Below are 24,142 nucleotides of genomic sequence, written 5' to 3' on the forward strand. Positions count from 1 at the left end.
GATTTTGGGATTAAAAACAAAAGAAGACCAACTATCTGGCATATATAAGTTAGAGACACTAAAATTACAATATCTATCAGAATGTACAGTTGCTGACTTTGCTTTTAATATATATGACTTCATGTTCTTCCAACAACTATAAGGAAAGATATTAATAATATTTCTCAATTACATCATTTTTTAACCAATTGAGAATACATATAATCCACCCATCATTTTGTTATATTTATGCTTTATACATCTATTTATTATGTTAGAAAGTTAAATATGGGTGTCCGAATCGATAGAGTACGTGAACGCTTGACCAAATGATTATAAATTTGATTCATCTTGCCAACGTCTTCTAAGGTGAATATGTCATACATGTTTTGTAGAATGTAGTTTACAGGTTATCACGTTAACCCAGAGTTTTATTCGGTATACATCGATGAGAAACAGCTGCAAGTTTCATGATCATAAAATATTTTTAAAAAAAAAAGTGTTAAATGTTCCTAACCTTGAGATATCGGGAAATAATTATTTCTGAATCAAACTTCAATCCCAAGTAGGTTTTCACATTCATTAAACTTTTCAATCGAATCAAGTCGTATTATTAATCATCATCAAAATCAATAGAAAGGAGTATGAAATGCTAAATTATTCATCTAACTTTTTCCCAATTTCACAAGTGCTAATTTTAGAGTAAAGTTAAATATTCTAAAAATTAATTTCCCCTGTAAACTTTAAAATGTAGATATAGATAGATAGATAGATACGAGTGCCAGTGCCAAAATATATGCATGAAGTATTCAATGTTTTTAATGTTAATAATTCAATTTAATAACACGCTAATGTATCTTGATTAGCACTATAATTACAGTCTAATCTACAGTTTGTTCGATCCCCCCACGCCCTATATGAATGGTTGGGATTTCACTTCATGGGAAAAAAAAAATTAAAAAAAAAAAGTGTGCCATAAAAAATTCTGACCCTTGGATGCACGATGGAATAATCCCTAATCTACCCTATCTTTCTACTTCTTCTTTTTTTATAGTCTCTCTTTCTGAAGCTAATTAATAATTATATTAATATTATATGGAGACAGCGTGTCTGTCTCGTGAAACTATTTTATCAGCTATAAAAATAATGAGTTTATTAAACCTAAAGTAAAGTGGATTAATCCGAATCTGTGAAATATCGACTAGTCATTGGAGAAGTAACCACACCATAATGTCACATAGAAAAACATAATGAACCAGTTTTAAATAATTTTTCTAAAGGCTGTGAAAAAATAAAGAGAGGTGTTTTCGTGGATGTTCAAGTCGTCCCACACCAAATCCAACACCATGTTAGCACCTCATGACTAGAACACTATTTAAATATATGTCATTTGATTTTATAAAATAAAATAATCAATCAATGAACCAAACATAGGTTGAACATGTAATAGAAATAGACCCTTGTTTAATCATCTGTACCAAATGGTACCTAGATGTGACTAAATGCCATCCTCCAAAATGATGATAAACATAACACTCGCCGATGTTTTGTCCAAATACATTCAATATCATATTTATTGATTTTTTTTTTTAACACACACACACACACACACAGGAGATCTAAATCTTTTTCATTCAAGTTGGTTAAGTTTCGGGGGAAATTTTGAAAAAGAGGCCGTATGTTTTTATTTGTAGGCCTATAAATTAAACTACCCGAAGTTTCGGGAACCCGTGCTAGTTTGCTACCTTATACACAAGTTCTCGACTAGGCCTGCACATGCTTCCTTTTTGCCATAACAGTTGACGTTAAACTCACGGGTCTCTTTTTCCCAAACACCTTGGTTTTACTCTCTGACTCATCTTCCTCACTTTCTTCATCCACGTCTCTATTTCTTGTAGACGGCCCCGAATCAACTCTCTCAATGACTTTTCTTTTGTTGGCATTTAACTTGGCAAGCAATTTTCTTTCAACAGGATCATTTGATAGCATAAGTTTAGACTCTCTAGGAACTGTCGCGCCAATACCAAGCCTAAAAAATTTTAAAGCTGTTGTTCTACACTTATGAAAACCACCACGCTATACTATAAGTTTCACTGTGAAGATGTGTGCTTACCTAGCAGGCCGCCCTTCCAATTCCATCGCAGAAGATTTATCATTTACTGAGGATGCACTCATGTTATTGACCCACTGTTCAGCCTGTATGTAATAAATTGTGAACTTCTATAATGTTGCACATACTACACCAGTAGCGCAAAGAAACCTTTGACGGCAACTATGGTGCACTTTTGGATTATGGCAAGAATCTAGTATGCAGGAAATAAATGAATTTAAATATTCGGCTAGCATATGGAAGGTGCTGAGGAGACCAATGTCTCAAATCTCAATTAAAAATACAAATCTATAAACTTCTCAATTTTGGCAGCTTTCATAAAGTTATTTCGTAAGTAAATCATTTTCCACAAATGATTTCTCATCCCAGCCATGTACAAGACCCCTCAGTTACAGAGTAAGAAAGCATACCAATTTGAATGATCTGTCCAGCTTCACCAATTTAGGTTCAGATTTTTTCTTTGATTCCTCCTCTACTGCATTCAATGCCATTTCCTCACGCCTAATCATCAATCAAGCAAGAGAGATAGATTATAAAACAGTAAGATAACACCAAATCTTTTGTTCTTTCACACCAAGTCATATGCATGCTTTATATTCTCAAGCGTGTAAGCATTTTTTAGCTAAATATGATTAACTCGATCCTAAATCCAAAAACATAAGACACGCCTTCAATTCAATCTTTTTTCACAATATTAGCACATTGTGGGACGCCGGTTCTCCTACTTCAATAATTACATATTTTTGGGAAATTTTGGAACATTTAAAAGAAGGTATAAGTTTTCAATTTTTAGAAAAATTGAAAAAAATCCAAATGACAAAGGATAACAGCTCAACTGTATTTTGACTATCCGAAAACACATGTCCTAATAACACAAACAGCCCACTATCCCCAAAGAGTCCTCGTAAAATCTTAATCAAAATTCCTAACTTCAATTCAGATCTAGATCAGCGTAGACAATAATATACTATAATTAATAAAACCATAAAAAATATAAAATATTTCTAATCACAATGCACCACAATATCAAAACATCAACAACATCGCACTAACTAATTCGACTAGTATTTTATCTTGCTGAAATTTACCTTCGAAAGCCCAACTCTGATACCTAAAACAAATAATCGAAAATGAATTGTAGGGCAATAAACAAGTCAGATCGAATTAAATCGAAGAGGAAAAACTTTACCCACGAGGCAGCCTGTAACACTCGAAATATTGAGCTGGAAATCGAGCTAAAATGCACAAGACCGAAGCAAAATCGATCCGGGATTTCAATCAGTAGTCGTGCACAGCGGAACTCGCCGGAAAATCTCGAAACACGGCGGAAACAGGCCGGAAATGGTTGGGAACAACTGGGCTTAGCTCAAAAAAGTTTAGGGTTCAATTACAACATACCCAAGTCTTTAAATCACCGAAATCGATCGTCAAATGGCCGGAAACAACGAGGAACGAACTCGCGCAGCTGAAATCACGAACAGGGGCAGGAGCTCGAGCTGGTTCGAAGGGAAACGAACTGGATTTTGTCAAGATATGTCCTAAGGTTCGAACGCAAGCTACACACGGTCAGAAGCAGCATCTAATCGACGGAAAACGAAAAAAACCAAACAAACAAACAAAGAATAGCGCGTGCAAAACCCGCGCAAACAATGGTTTCGGTTCGAAATTTTGGCTCTCACAAACCTCGATTCAGACCATTATTGGAGTTTTCTGGCTCTGGACTGCAAACCACGGTGGTCTCTGGCCTGTTTCCGGCAACGAACAAGTGGCAATGAGAGCGTATTCGAAAGGAGACGTTGGTGATTTGGGGTTTAGGGTTTCTAATTTTTTGAATTGTTTGTTTAAATAAAATATGGAATTAGAATTGGATGGAGAATTAAAATTGAAATTGAAATCACCAGAGTTTTAAAAAAATTATAATTAAATTTAAAATTGAAATTGAATTTCGATTTTAAATATGTAAATTTAGAATTATATTGGAATGTTTTATTAATTTTATTTTAGAATTGAATTTGATGATTAAAATTAATATTATTTGATATTTAGAAAATTTTATTTTTATTATTTTCAAATTTTATTTTTTATTAATAATATTTAACATTTATATATTATTTATATATGATATACAAATAAATAATTTATAAAAGAAAATAATAATTTTTTTATTAAATAACTTTTCTATGTCGAAAAAAAGTTTATCAAAAGAAAATTGAAATAAAATAGTCAAATTTATGATAAATTAGATTTTTAGTATAAAAAATTAATCAAAAATTTAAATAATTTTTAAAATAGATAAATATTTTTAAATAATTTCAAAATAATTTTTTTAAATGGTACGAATGAGTTAATTAAATGTATTGTTTTTTGAGAAAATTATATTTTAATTAGTTTTAAAAAAAAATTGTTCATATAAGTCAAATCCTATTAAATCTTTTTATTTTTGTTAAGATTTTATTTTGTTATATCAAATTTCACCAAATATCAATGCTCTTTTTAAATTATATTATACCAAACACTCAAAATGATATTTATAATTCAAAATCCCACCAAATTACACAAAAAATATTGAACCAAACACACTATTAAGGTTGTGTTTGAGAGAAATTTATTGAATTATATTATAGATTAATCGTTTATAATGAAATGATAAATTAAATCTAAAATCCACACATTAATAAGACAAAATATAATGTAATTCAAATGATATTATTATCGAGTGAATTTGAAATTCATATTGATTAACATGAATACTACATAAACATAAATATGATAGATTTGGGTTTTATTGTCTTATTTTTTAAATAATATAAATACATTTGAAATTTATGAATTCGGAATTCATTCTTTCAAATAAAATCTAAATTTTAAAAACTATTTTAATGTTTGGTAAAAGTTCAAAATGCTATTTGAAATTTTATATCACAATTAAAAATAAACTATGGAACACTAAAAAATTTCGCTATTTTTTTAAATACATTATTTAATAAAAAAAATTTATACAAATTCACATATATTGTTTATTAAAAGATTTCTATGAAAAAATATATCTTTATTAAATATTATTTAACGAAATAAAATATACACTTCATTAACATGAATTTTTTTAAAATAAAATTTAATGTTAAAAAATGTTATTATAGTTTAATTGTTAACAATGAAACAATATATATAATTTTAAATTTATATATTACTTATTTACTCATTAATTATACAAAGTATAATTGAATTTCAAATTTTTTAATTATTTTGTGATCTTGAAATTCATCGTAACTAACATGAAACGTTATATAAATATACAAGATTTGAAGTTGAGATTTATGTTCTTACTTGTCTAAAATTACAAAATATCTTTCAAATCTATAAATTTGAAATTCATCCATTCAAATACAAATTTCATCAAATCCAATGAATTATCAATCTCATTTTAGAATTTCATTGTCTGAAATGTTATTTCCAGTTCCAATCATTTCAAATCCCCAAATTGGCATAACGTGGGCATGCTAATTTTGTGTTAAGAAATAAAAAAAAATAAGTGTTTTGTGAGATAGTTTCACGAATTTTTATTTATGGTGTGTTTATATTTATAATAAAAAAATAATATTTGTAGTATAAAAATGATATTTTTTAAGAGATAATTGATCAATAACGCCACGTTTTTGTGAGAAAAAACAAATTAGCCGAGTGTGAGGGCATGCCACACGGGCCAATAGAAGCTCCGCTCCTGGAGATACCACCACATATGCACAATACTTTTAGTTCCAAAAAGAATATTAAACACTTAATATTATATCAAAATCTATTCCAAACTTTGTTGGTATGGTATTCTTTTGTCTTGAGAAATCAAGGGATATAAATGGGTGAACCAAATGACTATGAGAAAATAGTCGAGGCAAAAGTTTGACTTTTTTCCCTTAAAACGATATCGCTCCGCCTCGGTACTCACGGGTGTTGGCAATTCATTTCCCAAGATACAACGACTACGACTTCAAAATAGTAGCACTACAAATTTTAAAGTCACAGGAACTTGAAATGTTTAGAACTCTATCAAGATGGTATGCAAACTTTCTAATTTCGAATTCTAAGCGTTAAACTTAAAAATCCAATTCCAAGAGTTTAAATATTGCAAAACTTGGATTTAAACGCAAATGCTTAAAAAAACTCAAAACTAGAAGACAACTCTCAAATTTAATTTCAAAGTTCGAATTTAAACGTAAAAGCTTAGAAAATCCAAACTCAAGATTTTATATCTTGAAAATTTGAACTTTAAGCGTTAATGCTTAAAAATTCGCATATAAAACTAAACTTTAGAGAGAAAGAAGAAGAAAAGAAATGGTGCAATTAATGCAAATGATGTATGTTCTATTTATAATAGATGAAAAGTCTTGAATCAAAAGACATGTCACTTCATGAAATGATACATCATTTCACAAAAGGATTGTACCTTTTAATCAAAGAGACTTGGCCGAAATCACAATTCAATTGAACAATAATATATATATATATATATATATATATAAAATAATTTTGATTCAATCTTTTCACTCGATAAAATTTAAATTCAATTAATTTCTCATTCACCCTAATTGGTAATCGATAAACAATTTCTTTTGCTACGTAACTCGTTCGAATTATTTTATCGATTCTAAATAAGTTCTAAATGAGTTCATAACTCATTTTTCTAACAAACTTTACAATTTTCATTAACTCAAGAGCATAACATTTTCCAGAAAATAATAATGAAAAAGATGTACACTCTCGTTATAAGTTGTTTTTATAAGTTATATGCATTTATTTTAAAAACAAATTGTTTAAATGTTTATATAAAATAAGATAATCGAGCTTAAAATTGTTAATCTTTTTAGTATTATATAAGATTTTTTGTTATGATAATTATAAATAAAAACATGACATTATAAAATTGATGCAAATAATCACTTTAACATATTCATATAATATATATATATATATATATAGTTTTATCTTTCGATTAATATAATAATTATTATTCGTGTAATAGTATTATTAGTACGTAGTAAAAACAATACTTATATAAACTTCTCAAACACCTTTAAATCCATAGAATAAACTTCTCAAAAACATTCTAAATCCTTAGAAAAATTTTGCAGGATTGATTCAGCGTCTTTATGTTCAGAAGTCATTTTTAAATATCGCATAATAAATAGATATATCTAATATCTATTACTCAAATTTAATAATTTATTTAAAATCGTGCTAAACCCATCAAATTTTTGACTCAAACCAAATCATATATTTTAAATTGCGCAAATTATATCCAAATCTCCACCACTTAACTAAATCATATATATATTTATATATCCTGCAAAGTTTATCAGGAAAGACATTAACCAAGTATACACATCCCTAATAGTATTACATACCATAAGTGGTGATTGTGATTGATATTTTTAATTTACAATATAGTCAAGAATATCTAATATTGCAACTGTTAATCTTGTTATAAATTTTAAAGGAAATAAAACCTCGTAAATTAAATATATTAACATATTTATATTTGAATATGGACCAGAATCAAGAATTTGATTGTAATAATTAAATGACCTTATTGCCGCCTTAATTTTGGTATAAATCCATGTACCTTTTTGAACAAGATCACCAGTACTAACTACATAACTCACCTAAAATTCTTGATTTTTGATCATTGGAGAAAATGTCGAATTTGGAATTTATTGGTCTCACTTTTGGTTTGTTAATGTTTGTGCATTGCATTAACGCACTTGATTTGAAGAAATGCTATATCGATAAGATATACCAACTGGGAGATTCTTTGTCGGATACTGGGAACTACATTCGTGAGAGCAGCAGAGGCGCTCGAAGTGCATACGCAAGGCTTCCTTATGGCCAAGATTTCTATGGGAAGAAGCCAACCGGTCGATGCTCGAATGGTCTTCTTATAATCGACTACATTGGTAAACGAAAAATTCCGGAATAACTTCGAGTTTAGATTAAGTTGTAGAGTTATTTTTTATACTGGGTTTTTCATATTTCATATTAATTCCTATTTTTTAATCTATTTAATTTTCCCTATATGAGACTTGATTATTGTTTAAATGTTTGTAGCCATGGCATCAGGTTTGCCATTCTTGAATCCTTACCAAAATAGAGACGCAGACTTCAGAAAAGGGAATAACTTTGCTACAAGTGGGGCCACTGCTCTGCCCGTAGAATTCTTGAAAGCCAACAACATTTCTTCTCCATTTACATCAACCTCTCTTGATGTACAACTTGATTGGATGTTTACCCACTTCAATTCTATTTGCCCCAAAGGTAATTTAATCTTTCGATGATATTTGGATTCATAAAAGTTATGAAATGGTTACAAAGATTCATTCCAGCATTTTTACAATTATGTAATTTTTCCTAATAATTTACATTTTTACTCCAGATTTTTTTTTTTTGGTTTCCCAGTAAATATTTAGACATTTTCTTCTCCCATAGATTGCATAGAATTGCTTAAAAACTCAATCTTCGTTGTTGGGGAGATTGGCGTCAATGATTATGGATTTGCATTACTCCAAGGCAAAACAATTCAACAGACAACCAGTTTGGTTCGTGATGTGGTTTTTGCTATCCAAAAGGCCATTAGAGTGAGTTAAATCAACTTATCTCTATATCTTCTTCATGTTTCATGTATGCAACCAATGACTCCTCGTGTGCGTCTCGTTTCTATATGATTTGTTGTAGAGGGTCATAGATTTCGGGGCGGTTCGAATCGTTGTTCCGGGGGTTCTCCCGATGGGGTGTGGGACAATTTTCCTCACAAAGTTTACAGGTCCATACGATGAATACCATTGCTTGAAAGAGTTCAACGATTTAGCAAAGTATCACAATCAAATATTACAAGTAGCAATCGAGGAGGTGAAAAAAGAGCATCCAAATGTGATAATTGTTTACGGGGATTACTACACTTCCTACCTCTCTATTGTGCGTGATGCATCAAAACTAGGTAAGTTTAATCATTAACTTTGCATTATTTTGGGGAAAAGAAAAAATCACCTCCAAACAAGTCGTTTAGCTCTGCCCGCCCCCGGTAGTTGAGTTGGTAAGGGCAGTGCACTCTTGGCCGAGAGGTCAAGGGTTTGAATCTCCATGTTCACTGCCTTCTCCAGCTGAGCTTGTTGTGAAGGGTTTGTTCGGCGCAGTTCATCTGGTTAGCGTGGTTTGTATGTTACTGCGATGACCCTTGAGTTTACTCAGAGCGCATCAAAAAGAGTTACCCAAGATTAAAAAGTAAAAAAAAATTAAATCTTGTAACATGATATATCAAGCTTCTGCTAAATATATATTAAATTTAAATCATAAAACGTGCAGGTTTTGATCCGAATAATGTGCAAAAGGCGTGCTGTGGAATTGGAGGTATGTACAATTTCAACATGGGGAGTATGTGTGGGAACCGTGGAGTACCCGTATGTGCTACACCCCAAAGGTACTTGAATTGGGATGGCATTCATTTGACTCAAGAAGCTTATAAAGATCTTGCTCAGTCGCTCATTCAACAAATATATCCCCACATTAAATGCAGCTACTGATCATCGATTTATTCTCTTATAATCGTTCACAAAAATGAACTGATTCGATCAATCTAACTATATATATGTTTTGTATCGTCGATGATTTCTACATCGGGATATCTTTTAAAATCATCCATTTTCCCCCTCTTATAATACGATAGTCCTACTTGAAAAAATTCTTGGATTAGTGCACATCGTCGATTCTTCCATGCCTAAACGAGCTATGCACGAGAAGACCTTACCAAAATCTACCCAACTCTATATATATTGGGATCTGAATTTCTAATAATTTGACTTGTCTATCTTCTCAATCAATAAATTTCGAAGCCAAAAAATTGTTGAAACCTTGACCAAGAGAAGAATATTGTTGTAATAACATTTGAACATTCTGGTATTAAGATTTGACCATTAATTAATTTGGAGCTACCCAAATATATGACTTAGTGACCACGTTGTTATTCTACCTACAGAAAACGTTTGTGGTCTAATACGCAGTTAGGCACGTATAAATAAATAAATAATAATTGAATTCGAAATTACATAAAAAAAACTTGAGAAAATGTATTTATATAAATTATCAGTATAATGGTGACAAATTTTTCAAAGAATAAAGAGAATCAATCAATTGTCATTTACAAGTGTAAGTAATTCTTTTCAAATTCGATCCATGAAAATAACAAGTACGTAATATTAGAAGTAAACTCAAATGAATCTAAGTTTAATAGTATATTTTTTTTTTAACAATAACAGATGATTAATTATACGGAGCTTTCTACTTCTCCAAGACCAATCATCAAGTTCAACTCGAGTCCCGGAGATGGCGGGAGGTTTAAGTCGAAATTCCGGCGGGCTGCGGTGCTGTCTCCGTCGCCGTGAGAAGTAGTCATGTCACTTGAGGCGCTGACGCTTTTTGAGCCGGCGGTATTCTTGGAGACGGCGTTGCCAATTTTGCCTTCGTAGTGCCTGCGTTTGTGGCCGCCGAGAGCCTGGCCAGTGGGGAAGGTCTTGTGACATATAGAGCACGCGTGAAGCCTTCCAGTTGGGTTTAGAGATGATACGTTCGACGCAGGGATGGAGGCCGAGGTTGATAGATTGCTGTCGGAGGAGGAGGTGGTGGCGGCCGGTGGTTTGATGCGGTGGCTGGCTTTGTGGCCGCCCAGAGCTTGGTACGACTGGAAAGATTTACTGCAAACACTGCACCTGTAAGACTGGTTCTGGGCAGTCACCGCCTTAGCAGAAGACTGTTCTGTCGGTTTCGAGGCCGAGGCGGTGGCGGTAGTACTGTCGGTGGGCAAGTTCTCGCCTTTGACTTCTGGTGACACGGGACGGGCGGCGGAGGAGATGGCGGCGCCGCCGCCGCTTCGTGCGAGCATAACAAGGCAGACAGCCAAGTATTCTTCGTCTGATTGGCAATAATCATCCGACACCTGTCCCTTCGCGCGCTTCCCTTTTCTGAAGGGTGTCTCCGGACCGGTTCCATCATGAAAGTCATCAAACCGGCGAGTCAAAACAGGCGGCATGGCGGCGGCGGAAGAGTTCAGAGCTTCAAGAGCCATAGTGTGACGTGTGAGATAACAGAGAGTTTAGAAAGACTTGAGTGAAATGTGGAGGAAAGCTTGGGGTAGAAGTGTGTATTTAAAGGGTTTGGGGAAGTTAGAAGTTGCGTGGGGAATGGCGGTGGATTTATTCATACATATGTACAACTCATTACTCAATGTAAAGTCTACTTTCATTTAATTTAATAAAAAAAAAGAAGAAGATTTTGTGTCACTCTTATCAATATTAATTCTATCGTTAAAAAAGGGCATCCAAAACTTATCTTAATGTAAACTTTCAAAAAAAAAAAAATTTATGCGAATGGAAATCATCTCAGACAATTAAAAAAAAGTTGATTTCAAAAATAATGAGTGAGATAAATCTAACAATAAAAAATATCATTACATTAGGAAATAATTAGTTTTTATTTTCTCAATAATTTATAACACATAGATCTGCTATTTCTTAATAATAATAATTGTTAAATTGATTATTATAATAATTATTTCATTATATATTTTTACAAATTCATGTTAACCTTTATATGTTTTTATATTAATATAGAAGCAAACAATGTGCCTTGAATGAGAAGTAACAATTTTCAAATTATTTAATGTGCAAAACATCATATCTTATTATTTATATACAAAATAATTAAATGATAATTACTTATTAAACTATTATAATCATTTATTAACATACCAAAAACCACATAATAATAATAATAATAATAATAATAATAATAATAATAATAATAATAATAATAATAATAATAATAATAAATTTGAAGCTGCTCACATATTAAGCCGGCTAGCTTGGACACAGTCTTTCTTGAATTAAGTCAAACAAATATAACTTTTCTTTGTACACCAACTAATTGATATTTAACTTGTAAACTACTTTCTATACCTTTTATCAAACGCGTTACGCATAGATACTTTGTTGATAATTGACTTTATAATAAAATAAAATTTACATTTATATTTAGGATTTCGTAATATTTAATATCCGGATTTTCTTTTTACAACAAAAATATTCGAAATAACAACACATTTATGGATTTTGTAAAACGTAATAAAATATTTTGCATGCATGCGCGCCCATTTTTATGGGTAATTGCATTGAAGTGATTTAATTTGAATAAAATTTGAACTTAATATTATTTTATTGCATGAGGTCTACTACACGTGGTGAATAATTTTTTTTTTTTTTTATCGATAAGGATCAGCCGTAGGAGTTGCAAAGCGAAACAAGTAATAAACACAGCTCGATCTTTTAAGTTTTGTTAATTTAATATGATATTATGAATTATAAAAAATTTAAAATTAAAATTATAATGTCCGTAGAATTTAAACTCCAATAAAAAGCGACTACCCTTTGGAAAAACATAAGGTAAAAACTTTATCCGAAACGACTTTCTTCAAAGCTCTCCGGAAGAGCCAGAGGACTTTCGCTTTAGGATATCTCCTTTGGTGGGCAGCAACCTTAATTTGGACACGTGTGTTAGTAGCGGGGACATTCTTGTCATTTCGAGAACATTATGGAACTCTCTTCTAGCCCCAGTGGAAAGAGTGTAGCCATACCAAGTCGCAAAGTCAATGTTAAATTTCCCTAAATACCCTTAATAAATATCTATTAGATTAAATAATTACAAACTCGGAAGATTTTATTATTCATGAGAACAGCCAACACTATTTATATTTACAAAATCGATGACCCAAATAATATATACGTCTCACAAAATTTATCTGTGAAGTCGTGTCAAAAGAATTTTTGTGTTTAATGTGAATCTTGAGACGAATTGATTCGATCGAATCTCGAACTTAATATTTCAAACTTAAAATTGGAATCTAAATGTGAGACCCGTCGGATGGAAATAGTATATAATAATTGAAATCGGTGCCACATATAGAAAGAGTGTGCATGGGAGAGTGAGTGAGAGAAGCAAATTCGACGGATCTCGTAGACAGCAAACGGCGACACGCGTAAGGCTGAGATTGTCGGAGGGGTACGTGGCGGATTAGATGAGTTCCGAATAATTAGGGTGACACGTAAACGGAGAGAATGAACTGCATTCATTCCTATTGGACCAATGTGATACTTAGGTGGATGATGAGTTTATGCTGAATCATTTATTGAAATAATATATATATTATATTAGATAAGATTGTATAATATAATATAGCCATCTTGAATCGCTAGCTGAATCTTCCACGACAAAATATATATTAATATTATGATTTTGAGTTTGCTTACTCACTATATATTTAACAAATAATTAAACTGATTCTATGTCACGTTCACGAGACTCAAGTGAAATTCAAGAAGCAAAAGAATATGAAACATCGATTTTTGTGACGAAAACGATATTGGTAATATACACGTCTGCGTCATTTTGACATTTTATATGTAATTTATATGGTAGCGTATCACCACCAAATAATCTTTTTTACTCTCAAATATCTAATTAATGGAGTATGTATTAATTACTAATCAAATCTACTCAAAATTTTTTATTTTAAGTACTAAATTGACACTTTCAAATTACGAGTCACGATTGAACTGAAAACGTTGGATCCACTTAACCAAGTCTCGTCTCGTGAGCCTGTCTGTCCCTGTTCCCATGCATGCATGCTCATATTTGGCTCTACATTGATTCATCCACCACTTGCCATATTTCTACTTATCTACTACACGTATTCTTTTTCATGAATGTATATCAAATATTTTTACCCATTTAAATTTTAATAAAAAAAGCATTTCAATTTAAGATATGTATAACTTTCATTTTAAAATTCAACAAAAAAAAAAAAACTATTGTCTTCTCCATTAATTTTATGGACCACGCACGTCTGTCTGATTGGTTCTTTGCTCTTACTTTTGGTGTGACAGTTATATTTCGATTCATCTTTTTTTTTCCCCAAAAATTTCATAATTGGACACTGAACTCATTTCATATACTGTTGGGAGTTGCTGGTGTATCGGACCCTGCTTTGTTATGTGATATCCATGCTACCTTAGAAAATATTTTATTTGAGAATAGTGATGGTGCAAATACATTCCGTGCTTTTAACCTAGAATATATGGGAGTTACTTTTTCCAATAAACGTTGATTATATTTCTTTATATTATTTATATTAATAACATGTTTATGGATGAATGCTCTTGGATAGCAGCTCAAAATCAACTTCATGAAAAGCTTTTATTCTTAAGAGGTTCTACACCACAAGCTAGTATCCAATATACCTAATATTCATATTTCAATCGTATCTGTCATGCCTCGAGATTGGGTTAATCGACACCGACGTTATTCAACAATCACATAATTAGTAAACAACAAGCATCGTAGTACAGTATAAATCAAAACCAGTTTATTTCATAAATATCATAAAATTGAATTGTCTTTATAATAATAACTCTGAAAACGATAAATAGATATGCGGAAGCGTTTATAACTTGAATTTTAAACTCAAAATAACATAAACTTAATTAAATTTCTTCATGTGTCGACTACTAGCCCCAAAACTGGTATCTGATTCATCTTCCTCTTATTCTTCTGATAAATTATCTGGGAATGGCAGTGTGAAGGGTGAGTTATACAGTCGTCACTCAGTAAGCGGTGGCCGTTTGAACACATATATAACAAATACATATGAATTTTGAAAACTACATGTCATATCATGCATAACATGATTCTCATAACATGTCATCATCATAACCATAAGTATAATTTTGGCCAAAGTACTGAGATTTCTCTACTTTCTATAGTTTACTTATATCAGTCCCTAATTTTTACTTCTCTACGGGAGCGAGGCCGTACAACTGTTATAATCTCACTATGTAAGGATCATAAACATTTCTCATATTTCCCACCCGTATCCATTTGAATCATCACAGTGACAAAATATAAAATATACGATAATCATATCAAGAAATGGTAGAAGAAGAATTGAACTCAACCGTAATTTTCGAAAAACGAAATAATTCATGAACGAAATTATACTTTTAAAACAAGCCCATTTACTTTAGACTTTGAAGAAAATGTGAAGAATTTGAAAATCATAAAAGAATCATGCAATCGGCACTTTGAAAACGCAGCAAGACATCGACCGAAAAATCAGTCGTCTTGCAAAATTCTTTGTGTCTTATTGAATCGTCGGATCGGGCTTAAACTTTCACAGTACGTTCAAAAGTGCGTCAAATAAATTATGAACGATGCAGATCGGGTTTGATAGTCGTTTTAACCTGTTTATGGACGAAAAATTGTAGGTATGCTGTTCTCGCCTAGAATCTAAGCAGTTTTCTTGCGAATTCTTGCGAAGACTATATACGAAAAGCTAACCGTTGGATTTGACCGAATTTTGGATATGTCATTCAAAACATTTGAAAGCATATCCCGAACGATGGAGCCGAGCCCCTGAGCAAGGGAAATTATTTTACGAACTTGGACATAACTTTGATGACTGCAGCAGAATTTTGGAGAAAAATTTCGATAACATGGAGAGCAAAACTCAAAAATTTAGGTGTAAATTTTTAATTGAAACTTCTCCCATTTACAGATGGTTGACTGCTATTCAGATTGTGTATTATCTTTTCATTTAAACTTTTGAATTAAATTTTACATCTATAATAAATTATCTCTTATCTATCTCATTATTCTAATCCAAATATACATATATTCATTATCTTTTATCTTATATCTTTATCTTGTATTTATATATCCCAAAAATCGAAACATAGACTTATTATTTTCTTAAATTTGAACTATTAGATATTTCATATACAAATATTTAATTATCACATATCACTTTAGATAATCAAGATAATTATTAAATACAATCTTTGATAATCTAGTACAAAATTTCAAGTACATAAATAATACATCGAGTTTGAAATTTGCGGGTTTTACAGCATCTAACTCGACCAATGATCCTTTCTCAACTATACAAGATGTTCTCAATTGACATATTTAAATACCACATCTGAATCAACACCACAAGAATTTCTACGCATAAATCTGCTGCCATCCTAGCTAAACCTTGCGGCTATCAACCCTTTAATGGATCCCACGAAGGCATAGAGTATCACAATCAATGTAACAAAACAATACACTCTTAAAAAAACCGACCTTTTCGTCCAGTGTTCGATATGTTTCTGTGCCAAGTACATCTCCACGGGGAAATACACCACGATAGGCCAAAAGTTGATCGCCCCTGCTACACCGACGACTTGGTTGAAATACGGGAAAAGTATGCTAAATCCCGTGGTGAATGCAACGTAAGCGGTCCGGAAACACAAGCTCAAAGGATTCAGTCTCAATGCCGATATTTGTTTCAGATCACCTGTCACGAATCTGCTGTTCGGATATTTTTCCCTAAAACATTGCTCAACACTTGCGAAGAGTGGCTGACTGAACACCTAATCATGCACGAATATTTTAAAAGAATGTGGAAACGTTACCTTAAAAAGAGACTCGTCGATGAAATTTCATACCTGATATCCTCCGACAAGATGAAGAACAACACATGCATTAGCAAAATCAATGAGCCAGTATGGTTCGTAAAACCCGAACCCAGTCAAGAGATTCCCAGGAGTGGAATCTCCAAATGCTGCGTACCCGAATCCTCCACAGCACAAGTAAAAGAAAGTTGTGGTGATGACAGCCAAAATGGATGCCTTCTTCATAGTGATCTTTTCGGGTGGATAAGACCTCAGAGTATCCTTCACATATTCAAAAAGTTCAATCCCTTTGTAATCAAATAATTAACCAGTGTTTTCTAGGAAAAAATACAAATTTTTTATTTCCCCGTACCATTATTTCTAGAAATATCACGGAAAATGGGAAAGCGAAGGCAATGTCTCCAAGTGCTTGAGAAATAGCCCATACTTTGCTGGCAGGGGTAGAAGCTGGATTTCCGGCAATGCTACCTTTGATTTCTCCATTCTCTATAAATATCCGGTTCCGAAGTCGAAATACAAGACAAATTAAATGGAAGCCACAAAACTTTAAATAGATTCAACTGTCCTCAGTTAACAACACTTTAAACATTCGTACCTATAACTTTGGCCAAGCCAAGTGCGGCTCCAATGGTAGAGTATATGAAAGACATCGTCGCAGCAATGACAGAAAGCCATTCAATATTCCGAAAATTAGGTATTTGGGATAAGATAATTTGAACTCCTCCAAAAATGATCATATAATAAGTGTTTCCATATTTACAGGCCGATTTATGCCCTTCGTTATGGTAACAATTCGATCTCTGAATGGCTCTGTATCATTCAAAATCAATTCATAATAAGATGGGTTATGTTCCCACCCGGGAAAGAATAGGCAACAATTAACATAAGCTTATCTACGTACCTCATACTGCTGGAGGATGTGATGGTATAAACAATACCTACCTTGATGAAATTTATCTTCACTATGATAGCGCACACCCAAGCATTCTTCTTACCTGACATAAAGTGCACAAAATATATATTCAAAGAATAAAGAATTCTTTAACCAGTGATAACATTCAATGATTTTAGAAGCAAACTCACATACTCTAATGAATGCTAAATTCTGAGGAGTGCATTTGGAAAAAAAATATTTTTTTCCCCAAAAAACACTTTATTTTTTTTAACAAAAACTTTTAATGAAAAAAACTAGTGTTTTGGAAGAGAAACTCATTAAAAACCGCTATAATAACACTTCTCAAGAACTCTAATTTTTTGCTTCTACGCTTCTGCCTGTGCTTCTCCTAAATAAACACTTGAAAAAACCAATTATTTGTATCCATACTAGCCAATTGTTTCATACAGCAAGCAGTCAGACGCTAAAGTACCACAAAACAAGCTTTTAAACTTTCACAAGTAAAAACCAGCAAAGAGAGAATTCGGGCACCCGAAGCCACGATTTGTAAACTAAGTCTCACCTAGAATTGCCCACACAGCATGCAAATATGAACCGTTTCTGTGAGGTCCATGATTGTGATCTGGATGTTTATAGCAATTGCAGAGAAACAAAGCAGAAGTAAGGGTGACTGATGCAAATGCCAACATGGTCAATGGACCTGCAATCCATCCGAGCTGTGACATGCTCCATGCTAGCGAAAGTACCCCGGAACCGATCACGGCAGTTATTATGTGTGCCAAAGCAGTCCATATCGTCCCTGATCGTTGGATCGGAGGAAGACACATATTCACTAATACTTTATTTCGATTAAAAAAAATTCATTTGCTCATAAGCTGTGGAAGGGAGAACGGAGACCAAAATATCTACCAGACTACGCTATGCTATACTGCCCTCCAAGATTGAAAAAGGAAATAATCGGGTCCAGTTTATAGCATATCAGCAAGATTTTTTTTTTTTGGGATTCCCTTATCATCCTCTAGGATAAGCATAATTGGAGTTTAAAGCAGGAAAAAAAGCAATCAAATTACAAGTTTGGTAGATGTCAAATTCGATTATGACCAGAGCACTAATTAAATAAATGGGGCAGGCCTAGACTCGTCAAGCTGAGCCGAACCAGAAACCCGGATATGGAATTGAAAAAGATGGAATGCTGCAACTTGAACAGATTCCAAGCACAAGATATTAACAATGAAAAGAAAACGGGAGATAAAACAAAGTAGAACAACAACAGCAGGAACGAATTAAACAGATATAAAAGGTTTGATACAGATGGTGATTCCAAGTTAATGGCAATATGGATAAAAGATCAAGCCTTTTTCGATCTTTATTGGGGAAAAAAGGAAAGCAAACAAAGAAAGTTTTGAAAATCCTACAGCCAAGATGGAAAAGGCTTAAGCTTTCTTGTATCTTTACCTACACCCCGCTGCAATTGCATTCAATCCGCCCCAACTTCAGACAACATAAATATTAGAAAAAGGGAAAAACCCAGATCAAAACTCTGGATTATTCTGCTCCTTTCTCTGGTTAATGAAGTCACTGATTTTCACAACCCTTGTCCAAAAATTTTCCCTATTAGAGAAAAAAGGTTTAAAAAGGCAAGCAATCGAGTCACCTTTCTTATGGGGATGCCTCACCCTCATGATTGCAGAGGATGATAAAGGAGGAATATTTGAGTGCAGTAACAGTGAACTGTCCAGATCATCAATGGAATCCATATTCACCGCCCAAGACCAAGGCCACAGTTTTCTCTCTTAATTTTGGTAGGATTCCCTTTTTTGAGTTGATTTTTGGTAGGATTTTTGTAGTCAGGTTTTTTTCAATCTTTTCTTGTTTCTTCTTGGTGTGTGTTTTCTATGTTTTGCTTCAAAGAAAGACAAGTTAGGTGGTGACATTATTCAAGAAAAATAACTGATTAAAAGTGATTAATTTAATTAAATTATATCATATTTTAAACAAAAAATACCAAAATAATCTATAAAAGATAAATAACTCAAATTTATGATAAATAATCTCACACAATCCATCATTTTCCAATGGATCTCACATGTATTTTACTTATTTTTTTTAATTATTTGAACTTAATAGGAGCACAATTATTTAGTTAATTTTTAACATATTTTATGCGTCATTATTGCAGATACGACTTCGACTGGGGTATTACATCTGATCTCAATTCTCATGCAGCTAATATTAGTTTGGCAAAACGTTAATTTTAATTTTGTATATATTGGTGTGTGACATTTTTAATCTTGTATTTTTTTTTCAATCGAAAATAATTATGTAATTATATTCTTTCGATCAATTTTAGTTTTTTCACATAAAATCATGTCATTAAACGAACAATATAATTTTTATTTTTTTTTATAATTACGTGTTTAAAAAAAAAAATTCAGTCACGGATCAAAGCACAATAAATCGCCCAAAACTCGAGATATAATTTTTGTCGGAAAAAAAAAAGACAAATGAAATCCAAACGTTGGCGATAAATCGATGATTGAATCGAAGCAGGCCGTAGGTTTCATTGGAGTTTCCCATTTTCCTCCTCTGGACCAATCAAAAATTTTCAGAAGCCGCCGATGAGTTTATAATTATAATATCACAATTATAAAATTAATGATGAATCATACGCAATTTAGATAGTTCCCGTATGCTTTATAAGATTGATGGTTGGTATTGAAAAATGTAAATAGCGTGTCCGTTTGTATTAACAATTTAAGCATCAAACAATGTCTGTAAGTGCTTTTGGCGCCGATTTCTTTCTTGGAAATTGCTTAGTGGTAATTGACGACATTCTTCATTGATACCTCATGGATGGGCCCATCCATCTCTAGGCCCAAACTCCCGGCCCATCTCTAGGGCCCACAGGTGAAGGACCCATGAGCAGCCCAGATATTCTCCTATAAATACCAGGTTTGAGCGTATGATTATTCATTCACTATATTGTTTTCAGCAGCACCCTTAGCTGCTCTCCCATTTATCCTCAGTCTCTGACTTGAGCGTCGGAGGGGCTACGCCAGGACACCCTCCTGGCCCCCTTCTAACGGTCTTATTTGTGATTTCAGGCTCAGGACAATTTCAAACCTGCGTCTGGATTAGTGACCCTCGCCGGGATCGGACCCTAAATTTCCCGTGAGTATCACTTGGCGCCGTCTGTGGGAAAACTTGAGTTGAGACGTAGAGATGGTAGGCAGGAAAGGAAGTAGAAGAGCTACCTCAGCATCATCGCGTCCTCAGAGGGGACCCGAACAGTCTCATGTTGAGACAAGACATGAACAACCGCGTCTTGAGACGAGACAGGAACAACCTCGTCAAGAGACAAGAACCGAGCAGCCCCTTCACGAGACAAGGGTCGAGCAAACCCGTCCCAATGAGAACGTGGGGAACTTGACCCTGGAGCAGTTGGGCCAATTTATCACCCGGACAGTGGATGAGGCCATGAAAAGGAATCAAGAGTCTGTGTTTGTAGAGGAACAGGCCGCTCGTCAGGAACGTGAGGAAAATGTTGAAGTCCACCAGAGCAGGGTGGAGGAGACGCAACCCCTCCCAACTGGGGAGATTAGTGAGATGGGGGAGATGTGGAAAGAGATACGGAGGTTGAGGGAGCAGGTAGGAAGCAGAGCGCCGGTACCCAAGAGAAGAAGCCCTTTTTCACTAGCCATCTTGGAGGAAGGGCTTCCTCCGAATTTCCGACAATCTAACATTGGTGAGTATGACGGACATACTGACCCCGAGGAACACTTGGGGAGATTTGAGAATGCGGCTTTGTTGCACCAATATTCAGATGGAGTCAGATGCAGGGTGTTTCTGGGCACGTTGGTGAGGTCAGCCCAGCAATGGTTTAATACCCTGCAGCCCAACTCTATACAGTCTTTTGAGGATTTTGCTACAGCTTTCTTGCACCGATTTGCCAGCAGCAAGAGGCATCAAAAAAATTATTTGAGCTTGTTTGTGATGAAACAGCAAGAGGCTGAAACTTTGCGAGAATTTGTCCAGCGTTTCAACAGTGCAGCGCTGGAGATACCAGCGGCTACCCCCGACATCATGATAAGTGCTTTTACCTAAGGGCTGAGGGGGGGAGAATTTTTCAAGTCGTTGGTCAAGAAACCTCCGTCGAGCTATGATGATTTGTTGGCTCGGGCGGAAAAATATGTGAATCTAGAGGATGCTCAGCGGTACAAGAGGATGGAGCAGCGGCCTGGGGGAGGAAGAGTTGAGGGGACGGAGAGAGGAGGAAGGAAGAGGGGTGCGGGCGAAAGGGAGGAGAACAAAACTAGAGGTAGAGGACAATTCTCCTCACATGTTCCTCTGAACAGGAATCAGGATAAAGTGATGGAGGTAAGGGAATCAGGGGAGAAGGGGGAGAAGTCGCAGAGGGTGGAGAGCAGTACTAGGCTTCCACCGCTGGGCAGGCAAGAAAGATCTACATCCAGGGATGACCCGAGATCTCGTTCATCATCTAGACGAGGTCGAGGCCCGCCCTGGATAAATCAGAGGGTTGGAGAATGGAGGAGAGAAGATCGAGATCAAGATGTCACTCGGGAACCCGTCGAGCCGGGGAGGGGAAGGAATGAGGACAACCACCCCACGAGAGGAATGATTCATATGATATCGGGGGGTGCTCCTGATGGAGATTCCGGGCGAGCTCGGAAGGCGCATGGAAGAAGGTTGGAGGNTGAAGGAATATCTTGCCGAGCTTCCTGTCCTGGCCAAGCCGGCAGTTGGTGAGCCTTTGTGGGTATATTTATCTACCACTGAAANTGTCCTTCCTCTATCTTTGGGACATGAGCCTCGGCGGGTAACGAAGATGACAACATTTACTGTGGTGGACACCCCATCCGCTTATAATGGAATTCTGGGGCGACCAGCCCTAAAGGATTTCAGAGCTGTAGCGTCCACGTATCATCAGAAGTTGAAGTTTCCTGTAGGGAAGGAGGTTGGAGTCTTATGCGGGGACCAGAGGGTCGCGCGTCGGTGTTATGAGGGGATGGTGAAAGAAGAGGGGAAGAGGGCGCGTGTGGAGGTCAATATGATCAGAAGGGGGCGAAGCGGGTTGCCCGTGGTAGTGAGGGAGGTTCATGAGGTGATGGATGAGAAGCCGGAGATCGTGGCATTGGGGCCCGATAAGAAGACGCTAAGGATAGCCCCTGACCTTGACCCAGAGATCAGGGATGAACTCATTACTTGTTTACATGCTAATCTCAGCGGGTTCGCTTGGTCAGCCCAAGAGCTCACAGGGACGAGCCCCGATGTAGCAGAACACCGATTAAACATTTTACCAAATTCTCGTCCCGTGAAGCAGAAGAAAAGACATTTCGGGCCCGAGAAAGATATAGTTATAAAAAAGGAGGTGGGAGAGTTGCTCAATGCTGGGCACATTCGAGAGGTACAGTTTCCTACTTGGCTCTCGAATGTCGTTCTTGTTCCGAAGAGTTCAGGGAAGTGGAGGATGTGTGTGGACTTCAGAGATCTCAACAAGGCATGTCCTAAAGATTGTTATCCTTTGCCTCGGATAGATCAATTGGTGGACTCCACAGCTGGACATCAGTATTTGTGCATGTTGGACGCTTATCAAGGGTACCATCAGATTCCCTTGGCTGTGGAGGATCAAGATAAAGTGAGTTTCATCACCTCTGAAGGAACTTTCTGTTACGTGGTCATGCCCTTCGGACTCAAAAATGCCGGAGCCACGTATCAGCGATTGATGGATAGAGTATTTTCTGAGCAGGTGGGAAGGAATGTCGAAGTGTATGTGGACGACATCATGGTAAAATCAAAAGACTCAGCCCAGCTCATACCAGATTTGGTGGAAACCTTTGCCACCCTCAGATCCTACGGGCTGAAGCTGAATCCTCAAAAGTGTATCTTCGGGGTGAGGAGTGGAAAGTTTTTGGGTTATATGGTGACAGAGAGAGGGATTGAGGCTAACCCCGAGAAGGTTCGAGCTATCCAAGACATGGTTTCTCCCCGAGGACCGAATGATGTGCAGAAGTTGACGGGGAGGATCGCAGCGTTGGCGAGGTTTATCTCGAGGTCTGCTCACAGAAGCTTACCGTTCTTCCGGACTTTGCGGAAGGCGAAAAAATTTGAATGGGGTCCGGATTGTGAGAAGGCTTTCACAGAATTGAAGGAATATCTTGCCGAGCTTCCTGTCCTGGCCAAGCCGGCAGCTGGTGAGCCTTTGTGGGTATATTTATCTGCCACTGAAGGAGCTGTGAGTTCGGTCCTTGTCAAGCTAGATGGATCCGTTCAACAGCCGGTTTACTATGTTTCGCATGCACTCAAAGGGGCAGAGATCAGATACTCAGGGTTGGAAAAATTGGCTTTGGCTTTGGTGATGACAGCAAGACGTTTGAGGCCATATTTCCTATCTCATCCAATTGTGGTACTCACCAACAGTCCATTGGGGAAGATCTTAACTCATTCAGATATGTCTGGTCGTTTGGTCAAGTGGACTACTGAACTGGGAGAGTATGACATCCAGTATGAGCCGAGAACAGCTATTAAAGCACAAGCCTTAGCCGATTTTCTGGCTGAGACCGTGCATCAAGAAAATGAGGACCCTTGGAAAGT

General features: G+C 35.2%; 4 protein-coding genes across 6 annotated transcripts; 1 reads left to right on the plus strand and 3 right to left on the minus strand.

Annotated features, from left to right (window-relative positions):
- Window positions 1–1,399: 1,399 nt before the first annotated feature.
- LOC140969732 (uncharacterized) lies at window positions 1,400–3,942 on the minus strand. The gene is made up of 6 exons (XM_073431169.1): window positions 3,773–3,942; window positions 3,488–3,645; window positions 3,178–3,200; window positions 2,500–2,590; window positions 2,093–2,175; window positions 1,400–2,008 (listed from the first exon to the last, which is right to left on the minus strand). Exons 4-6 carry the CDS (start codon window positions 2,578–2,580, stop codon window positions 1,744–1,746), a joined length of 429 nt encoding a protein of 142 aa, XP_073287270.1. The 5' UTR covers window positions 2,581–2,590; window positions 3,178–3,200; window positions 3,488–3,645; window positions 3,773–3,942; the 3' UTR covers window positions 1,400–1,743.
- Window positions 3,943–7,798: 3,856 nt separating this feature from the next.
- On the plus strand, window positions 7,799–9,767 carry LOC140959918 (acetylajmalan esterase-like). The gene is made up of 5 exons (XM_073417976.1): window positions 7,799–8,037; window positions 8,189–8,395; window positions 8,567–8,715; window positions 8,813–9,074; window positions 9,440–9,767. Exons 1-5 carry the CDS (start codon window positions 7,821–7,823, stop codon window positions 9,655–9,657), a joined length of 1,053 nt encoding a protein of 350 aa, XP_073274077.1. The 5' UTR covers window positions 7,799–7,820; the 3' UTR covers window positions 9,658–9,767.
- A 423-nt stretch (window positions 9,768–10,190) lies between these two features.
- On the minus strand, window positions 10,191–11,251 carry LOC140959928 (zinc finger protein ZAT6-like). Its single transcript, XM_073417986.1, has one exon. It carries the CDS (start codon window positions 11,193–11,195, stop codon window positions 10,398–10,400), a length of 798 nt encoding a protein of 265 aa, XP_073274087.1. The 5' UTR covers window positions 11,196–11,251; the 3' UTR covers window positions 10,191–10,397.
- A 4,774-nt stretch (window positions 11,252–16,025) lies between these two features.
- Window positions 16,026–19,410, minus strand: LOC140969741 (probable amino acid permease 7). Of its 3 annotated transcripts, none has more exons than XM_073431180.1 (7): window positions 19,185–19,410; window positions 18,093–18,329; window positions 17,537–17,630; window positions 17,231–17,445; window positions 16,988–17,121; window positions 16,669–16,896; window positions 16,026–16,593 (listed from the first exon to the last, which is right to left on the minus strand). In XM_073431180.1, the coding sequence occupies exons 1-7, from the start codon at window positions 19,285–19,287 to the stop codon at window positions 16,204–16,206; spliced, it is 1,401 nt and encodes a 466-aa protein (XP_073287281.1). In that variant the 5' UTR covers window positions 19,288–19,410; the 3' UTR covers window positions 16,026–16,203. The 3 variants fall into 3 exon arrangements, with proteins under 3 accessions (XP_073287281.1, XP_073287288.1, XP_073287299.1); XM_073431187.1 differs by having other exon boundaries at window positions 18,986–19,385; XM_073431198.1 differs by lacking the exon at window positions 18,093–18,329 and having other exon boundaries at window positions 19,185–19,409.
- Window positions 19,411–24,142: the final 4,732 nt, after the last annotated feature.

The sequence above is a fragment of the Primulina huaijiensis genome, chromosome 2 (assembly GCF_012295235.1).
Source record: "Primulina huaijiensis isolate GDHJ02 chromosome 2, ASM1229523v2, whole genome shotgun sequence".
Classification (NCBI taxonomy): Eukaryota; Viridiplantae; Streptophyta; class Magnoliopsida; order Lamiales; family Gesneriaceae; genus Primulina; species Primulina huaijiensis.